The 13,753-nt window shown below is 32.8% G+C and overlaps 2 protein-coding genes and 1 pseudogene across 2 annotated transcripts; 2 read left to right on the forward strand and 1 right to left on the reverse strand.

Moving 5' to 3' along the window:
- The first annotated feature begins 1,069 nt into the window (after positions 1-1,069).
- Positions 1,070-3,771, forward strand: LOC110732935 (hyoscyamine 6-dioxygenase-like). Its single transcript, XM_021912920.1, has 5 exons — positions 1,070-1,154; positions 2,330-2,430; positions 2,527-2,780; positions 3,066-3,387; positions 3,520-3,771. The coding sequence occupies exons 1-5, from the start codon at positions 1,070-1,072 to the stop codon at positions 3,769-3,771; spliced, it is 1,014 nt and encodes a 337-aa protein (XP_021768612.1).
- Positions 3,772-5,214: 1,443 nt separating this feature from the next.
- Positions 5,215-7,592, forward strand: LOC110732936 (hyoscyamine 6-dioxygenase-like). Its single transcript, XM_021912921.1, has 5 exons — positions 5,215-5,296; positions 5,726-5,823; positions 5,933-6,186; positions 6,919-7,243; positions 7,338-7,592. Exons 1-5 carry the CDS (start codon positions 5,215-5,217, stop codon positions 7,590-7,592), a joined length of 1,014 nt encoding a protein of 337 aa, XP_021768613.1.
- A 533-nt stretch (positions 7,593-8,125) lies between these two features.
- LOC110733134 lies at positions 8,126-13,527 on the reverse strand (annotated as a pseudogene).
- Positions 13,528-13,753: the final 226 nt, after the last annotated feature.

Raw genomic sequence — 13,753 nt, forward strand, 5'->3', positions numbered from 1 at the left:
TTCATAATATGAGTTGAGGAGAGCGTTATATAACACCTAAGCTTATTCATAAATGCATTGAATAATTAAATGTAAAATATCAAATTCTAGAAACTTTAATAACATGTGGGCCACGTGGCATTGTTTGGGACAATCCCAAAGTAGTATTTAAAACTAGGGAAAAGACAAAAAGACTTGCGTGGACCTGGTCCACAATAATATTATTGTGGATCCGAGATCTATACACACGCAACTGACATTATATTGAACATAGTCACCATTATTTTTAACATAGTAACCTTATTTTTAACATAGTAACATTTATTAAAACTACTACAACATTTAATAATATTGTGAACTTGAAATACGACTCTATTACCGTAATTTTAACATAGTGGTCTTTATTATTCATATTGATCAGTATATAAAATATTTCATTACAAAAATAACCACTTAGGCCTATATATTACCAAAATGATTTTTTTATAGTGACCTTTTTTTTATAGGGACCCATTTTTTTAATTAATAAAACAATCATACTTTCTCTAATATTAGTGGTCCATAATAAATTAGTGTGAACCGGGTTAATTTAAGAATTTGTAGGGAAAAGATATATGCAGGCTGCATATAATAAGCTAAGCTAAAAGCGCAAAGAATAAACATAAAATTAACATTTATTACACCGATTTACTCGTGAATTGTTCATAAATTCCCAACTTAATACTAAAAAAGGAAGTATATTAAATGCTTATATGCAGCCCTCGAGGATGCATATAACATTATCCTTAAAACTAAATCAATCAAGATATTCCTTTTTTTTTTTTTTTTTTTTTTTTTTTTTTTTTTTGAAAATCAAGATATTCCTGTATGGATTTATGGATATGATCAACCAAGATATACTCTAATTAAATACTATTATATGGCAATAATCATTCAAGATTGTACAATATCTTTAATTTACAAATATTTTGAAAATTCTATAAAAACAATGATTTCTTAGCAAAAAAGTTGCACCTAAACTTGTACTATAAAGAGGGGGGGGCAAAATTGCTAATTCATTTTCTCGTCAAAAATTGCAGCTATACTAATTATGGCAAACCTCCTCTCAACTAGCGTTATTATTGCAAATAGAGAAATTCCTCAAAAGTATGTGCTTCCGCCGGATAAAAGAACGGGTTAGTTTTTTTTTTACTAGTTGTTTAGTTTTCTTATAATCTTCATAATTTATTTATGTTTCATGTATTTTAGCTTTGTTACATAATTCAAGTAGGCCCAAATGATCTGCTTCTTCTTCAGTTGGCTTTCACCAAACTTGGCCCGAGATATTCTTTTCAAAGTTTATTTTAATTAATTCACCTCAAAATAAATAAATAAATAAATAAATAATGATGTGCTTCTTGTTGTCCAAAAACCTAAGATGTGCTTGTTTGCGACTAATTAGCAAATAAAAGTAAAATGAGTGAAGTTGTACCATATGTATTGACATATATAGTCTATTTTTTAAAAAAAATTTAATTTATTTATTTCGAATTATACTCTTTCATTTTAAAATTGATAGTCAAGCCAATTAGAGATTAGCTTTTTAATAAATTAATTAATTAATTTTGAATTATACTCTTTCATTTCAAAATTGATAGTCAAGCCAATTAGAGATTACTCTCATAACAAATAAAAACTCGTATATAGCGATAAGACGGTCCTTTAATTAAAAAATTGATACAAGATGTGTAATATTTAAATTTTTTGTGAACTAATTTTGATCAAATACAATGGGATAAATGCATATAAAAATAATTTTTGATAAATTCAAATTAATTAAAGTTCATATAATTTGTTGTGAATTACTTTGTATAAGCCTGTTTGAATCGGTTAAATAAGTTTACATAAGTTGCTAGGGGTGTATTATATTCACTTGCTTTTTACTATTTGATCTTATCTTAACTTAGTTAAACTTATCTTAACTTACTTCATTACATGTTTGTGAAAAAAATATTTAATGTTGATAGAGTATAAAACATATTCATGGGATTCAACCATCAGCTTAACCTTTTGGTTCAGTCGGTCCTCTAACATGGTATCGGAGGCAGCGTATGAGGAGGGTCAATGCTGCATCCGCACTTCTTACCAAACAATTTAATAAATTTGAGTTACACATAATGTATGGCCATTCATTTAATCTAATCTAAACTTTTTTTTAAAAAAAAAAAAAAATCATTTTTTTCTTTATTTCTGCTCTAACATGAAATACGAGTTGAGGTAAGTAATGAGTTAATTAGGTGAAATAAATATAGCGTTATTAAGACATGCATGCGGAAACTTATAGTTGAGTATCCTTCTATATTATTTTCAGGTCATGTAGGTAAAATTGAAATTCCAATAATTGATCTAAATGATGAAAAGAATTCAATCCAACACATTATGAAAGCAAGCCAAGATTTGGGATTATTTCAGGTGCATACATCTTATTATATATTAAATTTTTATTAATTAATAACTTGATCCTAAGGATAACTTATTTATTTCTATAATTTTCTTCTCTCAAAATAGGTGATAAACCATGGAATTTCTAACGAGTTAATGAATGATGCAATGAACGTGTTCAAGGAAGTATTTGACTTACCTCCAGAGGAAAGATCGAAAATAAACATGAAAGAGGATTTAAAAAATATTTGCAGAATTTATTCAAGCAGCTATAACTATGATACCGAGGAGTTTCACTTTTGGAGGGATATTTTGAGGCATATTTGCAGCCCTTTGGAGGAATGCATCAAATTTTGGCCTCAAAATCCCAAAAATTATAGGTAATCAATCAGATCACTCACTAAACATTTTTAATTTTAACGCATAATAAGTACGTATTGGCTTAATAATTTGAACGCATAATATATGGGCATGTCTGCTTGTGTCTACACCATTTGTTCAATAATGTGTACGCTCAAGTGAAAATAGACGTATTGGCTTCTTTTAAAAGTAAAAGTACATAATACTGAAGTCTACCAATTGTTGAATACAAAGTATATATGTAATCCTTTTTTGGTCAAAATACATACAACGTTAATGAGTTGTACTCATGCTTCAATTTTCAGGGAGATAGTTGGAGCATATGTTGTTGCCTTGAAGGGCATGGGAATGAAGATCTTAGAGAATATATCCCAAGGACTTGGGTTAGAAAAAAATTATTTTGCAAATGAACTAACTGAAGACAACATTTTAACTATAAATCACTACCCGATATGCCCTGATCCAAGCTTGACCATAGGGCTACCCAAGCACAAAGACCCGACCCTTATAAATATAGTTCAAGCACCCGCCGATGTTCCGGGGCTCCAACTCTTTAAGGATGGACAATGGTTTAGTTTTGAGACAGCTCCTAATGCATTTCTGGTCTTTGTGGGCAATCAACTTGAGGTAATAAATATAGTTCCAAATGATACAATTATTAAATTGTTCTACAATTCCTCGTACCAAGCACCTAGTAAATGTGTAAAATATAAGTAAAGCATGAGTGATGATTATTAAATAATGTGCACCTTGAGGCAGGTTGTTAGTAATGGGAAGATGAAAGGGGTGGTGCATCGAGTCGTGACAAACTCAAACAATGCGCGAACAACTGCAGTGTTCTTCGTTAGTCCATCGATGGAGTGCATTGTTAAGCCGGCTAAAGCTCTTTCTGAAGCAGGAGATTGTGGTCCACTTTATAAAGCATTTCGATACAAGGACTATTTTAACATCCACACTGGCCATGATGGGGATAGAGATGCTATACTTGAAACTTATAATTTTAAGATCTAATAATCATCAATGCCAAAATTATACCACCTTCGACACAAAATGTTAGGTCGTAGCTACTTTAATTGTTTTTGTCACACAAAATAAGTTAAAGTAGAAATACATACAAACATATCGTGGAAGTGCGTTTGTATAGAAGGTAAGAGAATCTCTCTACTTACAAACGTAGTTGGTAAAGATTGTGTATGACCTCAAAGTCACAAGGCATATGAACTCCCTACCAACTACAATGTGACCTTGGTCATCCCTTTTTTTCCAACTTTTATGTCAAATACTTAGGTACTGCTAATTATTCAAGTATAAAGGGCTCATATTAATATATTACTGTACTAGTAATTAGTTGACTATATACATTACCTCTGTTCCTAAATTAATTTAGTAGACTAGAAAATTAGAAATATTTACGAGTAACTCATACACAATTTTGGCCAATTTTAATTCAGTAAATGTGAACATGCCCTATATGTTTCATATCATAACTATAAAATTACTAGTCAAAGTATAGTTAATGACAAAACATGTAAAAAATGACGAATTAAAAAGTACATGTACATATTAAAAATTACTCCTTCCGGCCAATCCCATATTATATACTCCATAATAAACATTTATATTTTTATGTTCAAATATTAAAAACTTTATATATATATATATATATATATATATATATATATATATATATATATATATATATATATATATATGAGATATTGTTAAAATTTATAGTTTTATATTTTTAATTTTTATCATTTAAAAAAATATAATAATTTTTAATATTCTTTTTTTTTTGTGGTAAATGCTTAATAATTAAAAACATTAATGGTGAAATACGTGGAAAATAATATCAAGATATATTCTTAATATTATCTTGCTAATATATTTTCAATCAAATAATATCTTTAACTTATGCATACGTTGCATGTAGAATATTTTTTTATTATTGTGTAAATCAAATCCCATTCTTATGTACATATATAATCCTCTTAATATGGGTATTATCTTCCCCTTCTTTATATACATATTATATATCCTCTTGAATGAAATCCCACTCTCTTGTGTATCTTATAAATTGAGAAGTGTTGAAAAACCTTAAGAAGTCATATGTATCAACCTAACTGTATTTATATAGGAAATAAATCCATATCCTTAAGGATTCATATAACAATAAATCCTATCCTTAAGGATTCATATAACAATATATCAAATACAAGTGTGAACGAAATCAAATAGATATTGATTTTGTAAATATGTAATAGGGGAAAAAATCACCTTTGATAATGGATAGACATTTGTGTAAAAAAAAAAAAAAAAAAAAAAAAAAGGAGGATAAGAGATAGACATGCATACTCATTAACATCTTACATGCATGTTATATATAAATGTGTGTTATCTACGAGTTGCACCACTTCACAAACAATTTTTATAAATTCCACCCACATATTACTAATGGCAAACCTCCTCTCAGATTGCATTACTGCGAATGGAAAAACTGTGGAAAACTATGTGTTTCCTCCTGAAAGAAGACCACGTAAGTTTGTTGCTTTAGTACAAAATGTTTAACAAATAATGATTATGATTTGTTCTTCTGTACACTATGAAAATATAGTCACCCTATATTACAATATGTACGTAAAAGACAATCTATCAAGTCACTCTCTATATTTGTTTTAAGTGTTAGTTTTATGTGGGGCAGACAATCAAGTTGGGTTGGGTCAGATTCGGGTTGACTTTTTTATTTAAACAGGTCAGCATCTCTAGTCCAAACCCAACCTGTTTACTTAAACGGGTCAAAAAATAAAACCCGACCTGAACCTAACTCGTTTATTTTCAGGTCGACCTATTTACGTAAACGAGTTGAAAGTTTCATTCAAAACCCGTTTATTTCAGGTCGGGTTGGGTCAGCTTTTGCCCGGCTTAGTTTTATCCTTTTATGTAACTCGTATTTTTTGTCTTGTAGCTATTTCTGGAAAAGCTGATGTTCCCATCATTGATCTTCAAGAAGAGAATGCATCGAAGCATATTATGAAGGCTATCCAAGAGTTTGGTTTATTTCAGGTTCATACTTTGATGTCAACTATCAATACTTAAGTTATTTTTCAACTGTGGGTTAATTATAAAAAGCAAAAAGAATTAATTTTGATTGCCATTATTTTATTGGGATTAGGTGATAAATCATGGGGTTTCAAAAGACTTGATTGATGAAGCATTGAAAGTGTTCAAAGAAGTATTTGAGTTGCCACCAGAAGAAAAATCAAAAATAAACATGGAGGAGGACTTAAATCAGTTTTGCAGAATATACTCAAGCAGCTACAACTTTAACACCGAAAAGTTTCACTATTGGAGGGATGTTTTGAAGCACCATTGTAGTCCTTTGGAGGAATGCATTAAGTTTTGGCCTCAAAATCCTGAAAATTACAAGTAATTAACCTTTTCATTTTTTTTAATAGTCGGCACTCTTTCCTTTCTAAGGTTTTAAATTTCAAAAACAATATTTAATCATCAATAATTTTTTTTTTGAAGGAATAATCATCAATATCTTAATTTACGAATTACAAGTAAATAATTATCATTTTCACATTATAATTTATTATAATACAGAGTATATTTTTATGCTAGCAAGTTGATGAATTTTGACAATGAGAGAACTTCAAATAAATAATGTTTAGTAAAAATAATTTTAGTTCAATAAAATTAATTTCATTTCAGTAAAAATAAGTTTAGTTCAGGAAAAATAATTTTAGTTCAGTTTAAATCAGTAAACTTAAAAAAGAAATTTAATAAAGTGAAGTGAACGGGGCCTTATTTATACTAATATATTAAAGGGTGTTTATAAAAACGTCAAATTCGAACACCCAACTACTTCTAATAAAGTTAGCTATTTAACCATATTAGCCAATTATCAAGCACATTATAATTATAAATATGAATATATATATATATATATATATATATATATATATATATATATATATAAAGTGTAAACCACATTATTAAATTATTAAAAAAAATAAAATTCAATAATATCGATTTCAAATTTCAAAATCCTTATTAAAGATATTCTAATTGCACGATTACAAAAGTAGCAACCCGGGACAATGCTCGGGCTACTCACTAGTTAATTAATTTATATGAGTGCTTAAATGTTTTCAGGGAGATTGTAGGAGCATATGTTACAGAATTGAAGGATCTAGGTGCAAGGATTTTAGAGTGCATATCAGAGGGAATTGGGCTAGAAAAAGGGTACTTTGCAAGTGAGCTAAGCGCTGATAATATCTTGACTGTTAATCATTACCCACCATGCTCTAATCCAAGTTTAACTCTTGGATTAACTAAGCATTCGGATCCCAACCTTATAACCATTCTTCAAGCTGTGCCTCTTCACGTTCCCGGCCTTGAACTTTTCAAGGATGGCCAATGGTTGAGTGTTGATACCGTCCCTGATGCATTTGTTATCTTTGTTGGCAATCAACTCGAGGTACAATTATATACACCCTTACATGTCTTAGATAAGCTTCATATGTTCTTCTCAAATCACTTGAATTTCTTTATTGAAACATTATTCGGTGTAGGTTGTAAGCAATGGAGGGATGAAAGCTGCAGTGCACAGAGTGAGCAATGCCACTGAGGCGCGAACCAGTGCTGCCTTCTTCATTAATCCATCATATGAATGCATGGTGGAGCCAGCGAAGGAGCTTGTTCAAGCAGAAATCAATCCTCCTCTCTTTAAAGCATTTAAGTATAGAGATTTCTTTAAGGTTTACACAGGTCATGATGGGGAGAGACATGCTATACTTGAAGACTTTGGTTTTATGATTAAACCTTAAGGCTAGAATTATATGAAAACTGCAATTAATAGCAGGACAACAATAATATTATTAATATTATGTATCCTTGTTTATTAAAGCAAGGAGGTCAGGGAATAAATATGTTTTTATCTAATTGTTATCGAAATATATTGATATGAATTTTACAGGGTAATAACAAGTACTAAGCATCAAACATAGCTCATGGCAAAATATGAAGTGTTCAGCAATTATGCACCTACTTATGTGGTTATATATCGCGGAATCTAATGGTATAATATACATACATAATAATACACAACAATGACCACTGTAACCATAAAATATATCTTTATGAATGTCAAATGACTATTTTACTCTCCTGTATGTTTTGGAAACACATAGGAGCTAATACGCCAAGATGCACTCTATCCTCTACTCTCACCCTAGCTTAAACTCAAACCAAACCTTTATTGCCATTCTTGCCTTTGTTAGCAATAAGGAGTACAAAACAATTAGAAGGAAGCAAATACAAGTAATACCTTAATGATATATCTAAGCAATGCAAAGGGAAGGAAGCAAATACAACTAATACCTTGATTATATATCTAAACAATGCAAAGGGATTATTCGTAAACTTTTCTCTTCCTCCATTAAATGTATTTTCATGCTTAATTTGATACAGGTTTGCAACAATTCTTTTCTGCCAAGCTCCAAGAGGAAACACTAATGTATCCCTTAAAACAGACCTAAAGCCGATCAACCAAAGATCACAATCTTCAAAGTCGCATCTTACTCGTTGATATTCAAACCCCTCAAAAGCTTTTCCTAACACATTCGTAGTTTCTCTTTAACTTCGCAAACCGCCTCCACCACCTACATGATAGCACAACATTAGTAATTAATCCAAATACTACAGGATGCAATATTCTTGTGCAGCACATTAGACTAAAAAAATATTACAATCGCGTGTGATACCACACAATATCATGAACGATGTATGTGACTTTATAGATTAACATGAGTATAACATTATTAAACGACATTGAAAATTAGTTAAACAATGAGTATAAATTGAAGCTGTACTTAACCCATGAGACGTGATTAAAATCAGACATTATCAATATGTATAGACAACAAATGACAATATTTGAAAAGAAATAGGCTATAAAAGTACACCTGAACAATAAAAACTTGAAAATTTGTTAACAATGATTACGATAAATGACTGACTGAAAAATATTCACAACCTAATAAACATACACAGAATGTGAGAAGATTTTAAAGTACAATATTTAACACCAAACAAAGATAGAAGTATAGGTATTGAATGTAGATGATGAGTAAACAAGCAGTAGTAATTTTCTAAAATGTAAAGTCAAAAGATAAATGTATTCTTGAACCAATGTTAGACTACACATGCATCAACCAGCTAACAATATGCATGGAGATTAGAGTATAAAATGGCTCGTGATTATGATTTTCGACTTTCCATGATTTAGGAATATTCTTTGTAGTTGTCTGTATTCCTATCGTGGGTAGTTAAAAAATTGATTGATCCATATAAGAACTGCTTCACACCGGTCTACTGTAGGTTGACGGTCAAATGGTCAATTGGTTGTCTCTACTCTCTCTAGTTATTAGCTATCTCATTTCACTATCAGTCTATCCCCTTTGAATTCAATTTACACTCACTTCATTCCTCATATTCAACTATAGGATGATATTGAACCAAGTTTAACTTAATTAAGTCAAACACTTATCTTCCCTAAATGATATTATTTCTCACTCCTCCATTCACTTTGCTCTCCAAATTTGACATTTTAGCACATTCGTTTTTTTTAATACAAGGATGGGTGATTTGGTTGTCTCATTTTGCTAAAGAACTCTCATATTCATAATTATTATTTCTCACTCTCTTATACATAACTCTTCTCATATTCAATCTTTCTCATTCTTTTATACATCACTCCATACTTCGATACCTCATTTCTCTCCCCACCCCCACCCCCTCCATCTTCCTCTTTCCTTTTTTCCCATCATTTAAATTAATAGGAATATTCTTCCCCATTCACTTGTTTTCTCTAATCTGCTTATATCATCAGATTGACATTGACCCATATCCGAACTATATGCTTCCCTGCTCATTGTATACCGTAAATTGATAGTCAATTGGTTATCTCTAGTTTTTTACTACCTTATTACATTATTATCTCCGAATTCAATGTTAGGGTATTTTTCATTCCTCATTTTCAACTATAGGATGGCAATGAACCAAGTTTAAATTAATTAGGTCCAACATTTCTCTTCTTTAAGTCCTATTACTTCTCAATCCTTTTTTTTTCACTCTTTCCTCTGAATTCGAAATCTCCCTTCTCAGGCTCCTCTGTTTCTTGTTCTAAACTTTCTTCCTTCCCCAATCCCTTATAACTATTTCAATTACAACATTGCAGTTGAAGATCACACCTAATGATCTAACAAAAGCTAAGATGCAAGCATGTACACTTTCCAAAGAATATAACCATAAGAACTCATATAGAAAACCAAAACCAAAATATAAACAGGAGCAAAGCAAGCAAATATATCTAGCATATCATCCGAATTTCAAAACCTATCACCAGCACCAACCAGAAAGCCCACCCCCCACCACAACCCCCACCCCCCCCCCCCCCCCCACCACCCCCGGGTCTAACCCAATATTTAAAAACAAAACAGCACATAAAAATTATGGCAAGAAGTGCACTCCCCAGAAACAACTGCTGAATGTACCTTCCACAAGAGCATGGTTGTCTTCTTTCTGTCCTCGTCTTCTTTCTATCCTGGTAGGATTGCTATTCTGAGGCAAGGGCAAGGCCTTTGTTGGGAGCACTTTGGAAGAGAAGCCACCTAGTGCTTTGATCTTCAGCTGCTCCAGAATCCTGCATGCTTCCCTAAGCTCATCTTCTGCATGTTTCCCGTGACCTCCCCAACCATCAACTGCTTTTTGCTGGAATTCTATTGCAAGGGCATAACTGCAATTCAACAAATGCAATATATGAAAGGGAGAAATTTTCAAATACGAAGAAGTTTCATCTGTTGACAGGTTGGGACAGGTTGGGAACCTGAATAATTTCACATAAACCAGTACAAATAAACTACTTAATGCCTAACAAGGTGAGTAATAAAGCAACAGCATTTGACAATTATGTACACCCATTTGTAGTTCTGTAGCATTCCACTCGTTGAGCGACAGCTGTCCTCAAGAAGTACAGTTTCAACGTATGCACCACAAGACACCTACATTAAGAATTAGCACTAGCACTACAGTTTTGCACTTTTGCAGCACATCATGAGTTCATGACAAGAGAGAATTCTTTAAAGACTAAATCAAGTAAAGCTGATCATGGTTCAGAACGCAGGTAGAAAAGGACTGCCTAGACTATTTTCAAAGGCCATATATTTTTTTTACTTCGACCCAAATTGGCGAGGGTAAAAGGCCAAATGGTCTAATCATGCATTCAGGTGTCAGTTGGTCACAGTTTAGAGCAAAAATACTTCGTGAATTAGAACAGCCCCCTTTTTATCAGCTCTACTTTCTAGTAAATCATATTAACTTGAGATAAGGTTCACTTTCAACTTTGAAGAGGTATAGGAGCATGGTACACCATTTGCAATAGCTCCTAGTTATATTATTCAAATTTAAAAGTCCGATACATACCACCAATTCTTGTCCTTTCACGAGTGACTAGTAAGTGACGAGGAGTGTAAGTGAATTAGGTTACTCTAAAGACACAATAGATTTTAAAAAATTGATTACCTGAGAAACATTTTGAAGAACAAGAAAAAGGAATCCATGAAGCAATATGCCAATATCATGAAACCAGTAAAGATATTGGAACAATAATATGCCATGTTTTGGCACATTCCATTGCTACTTGAAGTTAGACTCATAATTCATTCCTAACGTTACTGATAATTTTAATATTAACTGGCATTTTAGGTGCCTAATATGTAACTAAGAGCTATGAAGTGCCAGGATCGAATAAAATGCCTCAAATTAGAACTCAAAAACCTCTGCAAGGAGAGAGAGAAAAATGGCAACAATACACAAAGATGTGAACGATGGCAGTTCTTCTAAGCAATTCCAAAGATAAATTTGATATTCACTTAGATATAGTAAACTTATAAACTACAAATATTCATGTACCTTTCCATGGAAGCATATGCTTTTGAGAGGTTTTGACATGCCTCAATAGAGTCAACATGATGAGGACCAAGCGAGATATCCATGATGTCCTTTGCAACAGCAAACATCTGTGCTGCTGACTGTGGTCTTTCCAGCTCCAAATAAGCTGCCCCTAAGTTGTTATAGATGTATCCAACTCCGAAATGCTTGGGGCCAAAGCTTTCTTTTAAAGTTTCAGCAGCACCCTCCAAATAAGGAATAGCCTGTGTAACCTTACCTGTCAATAAGAGTAACCAACCAATCCTAGCAGACACACTTCCTTCAGAATGCTGTTCTTGAGGCAGCTTTTCAAGCAAAGCATGTGCTCTCTTCAACAAGGATATTGCAGTTTCAAATTCATTCATTGTCTCATATTGCATAGATATCTCCATATAAGCCTCAGATACTTCTAAGGGTTTCAACTTTTCCTTTTTGTCTAGTATACTGGTAGCAATCTCTAGACACCGCTTTGCATCAGCAAACTTCTCTTGACTGACCAACGCTTTGGCCATTGTAATAAAAATAAGAGCCCGATTCTCACTATCCTTTTCTGTCTGCTGAACAACCCCCTTCAACGTGTTTATAGCTGCCTCAAACCTCCTAAGAGCAATATGCATATTAGCAGCATCGATCTCAGCACGAAGCAAATCAGAGCTTCGACCCCAATTCTTTAGAACTTTCTGAGATAACTGATTCTGCTCTAATGCCTTCTCATACTGCTCCATCCCAGTGTAAATTACCCCAAGAAGCCGCCTATCTTGAGCAACCTCTACCGAATTATCCCCCAACAATTTTATGTGTAACTCTAACGCTTTCAAACAATACGGTAAGCCTTCCTTAAAGTTCAAAATCGCAACACACGCTTCCGCCAAGTCCCTATAAGCATTACCAACTTCTTTCCTATCTTCACCCAACAAAAACTCCTTAATCTCCACTGAGTGCCTCAAATTCCCCAATGCCTCTTCTCTCCTACCCATAGCAGTCTTAGTATTAGCCAATTCAAGCTGAACAGCATGTAAAATAGGTTTCAAATCCTGGGCTCGAAAACTACCCTCTCCTCTAACCTACCCAAGATCTTATTAGCCCTATTAAGATACCCTAAAGCATCACTGAACTTATTCAAGCAATAACTAGTAGAACCCAAAAGCTGTAAAGTCATAGCAATAGGTAAAGAAATTTGATTTTCACTATCAAAAACAGCCAAAGCTCTAATAGCATAAGGTAAAACTTTTTCAGGATCCTCACCTTCTTGGTAAAGTTTAAGACCAATTTTCAAGCAGGCTAAACCAAGACCCTTCTCATCAAAATTCGCCTCCATTTCTTTGAAAGCCTCAAGCATATCTTCAGCCGTCTTCGCCGCCTCGAAATCATTCTCAATTTGCGATCTTTCTTTGATTTTCCTCTGCCTAGAAGGTAATTTAGTGTGAATTTCAACTTGGGTGTTGAAATTTTGAGATGGAGTTTTCTGGAATTGGTGGGTTTTGGGGGTTAAAAAGAGTAAACCCTTGGAATTGGAGCAAGAGTTCAACTGGGTACATGATGATTGATCAGTTGAAACTAGGGTTGAACAGATTTGGGTGGTTAAATTGCGAGAAATTGATCTGGGTTTTGAGAAAGAGAGGAGTTTGATTGATGCTCTTCTCATTTTGGAGAGTAGCTTCAATAATTGATTGAAGAATAGAAGAACAAAGAGAAAAACTTGCACAATTAAGAATGCTCTTCTCTAGCTTAAACCCCTGCTAAACCCCTCTATTGAAGACTATACGAGGTAGTGGTGTGTTGTGGACTTGTGTGTTGTGGACTATGCGAGTGTGCGCCTAGTTCAAGAACTTGTGGTGTGTTATGGACTATGCGAGTGTTCAAAACCGGACCGAGACCTGAACTGATTACTTGAGTAGAGAACAAGATCCCGGGTCTAAGGTCTAGTAACCACTTATGAATATACGAAGTATTATATAGAAAATATTATAAGAGAAACACTCATTTAAGTAAGAACAAA

The sequence above is a fragment of the Chenopodium quinoa genome, unplaced genomic scaffold, assembly GCF_001683475.1.
Source record: "Chenopodium quinoa cultivar QQ74 unplaced genomic scaffold, ASM168347v1, whole genome shotgun sequence".
In the NCBI taxonomy this organism is placed as follows: domain Eukaryota; kingdom Viridiplantae; phylum Streptophyta; class Magnoliopsida; order Caryophyllales; family Amaranthaceae; genus Chenopodium; species Chenopodium quinoa.

What these genes read in the sequence shown, in the direction of transcription:
- LOC110732935 (XM_021912920.1), top strand. Translation starts at nt 1,070, where the DNA reads ATGGCAAACCTCCTCTCAACTAGCGTTATTATTGCAAATAGAGAAATT. An exon ending in CAAAATCCCAAAAATTATAG is followed by an intron (nt 2,781 to 3,065) that starts GTAATCAATCAG and finishes TTCAATTTTCAG; the next exon opens with GGAGATAGTTGGAGCATATG. An exon ending in TTGTGGGCAATCAACTTGAG is followed by an intron (nt 3,388 to 3,519) that starts GTAATAAATATA and finishes ACCTTGAGGCAG; the next exon opens with GTTGTTAGTAATGGGAAGAT.
- LOC110732936 (XM_021912921.1), top strand. Translation starts at nt 5,215, where the DNA reads ATGGCAAACCTCCTCTCAGATTGCATTACTGCGAATGGAAAAACTGTG. An exon ending in CAAAATCCTGAAAATTACAA is followed by an intron (nt 6,187 to 6,918) that starts GTAATTAACCTT and finishes AAATGTTTTCAG; the next exon opens with GGAGATTGTAGGAGCATATG. An exon ending in TTGTTGGCAATCAACTCGAG is followed by an intron (nt 7,244 to 7,337) that starts GTACAATTATAT and finishes TATTCGGTGTAG; the next exon opens with GTTGTAAGCAATGGAGGGAT.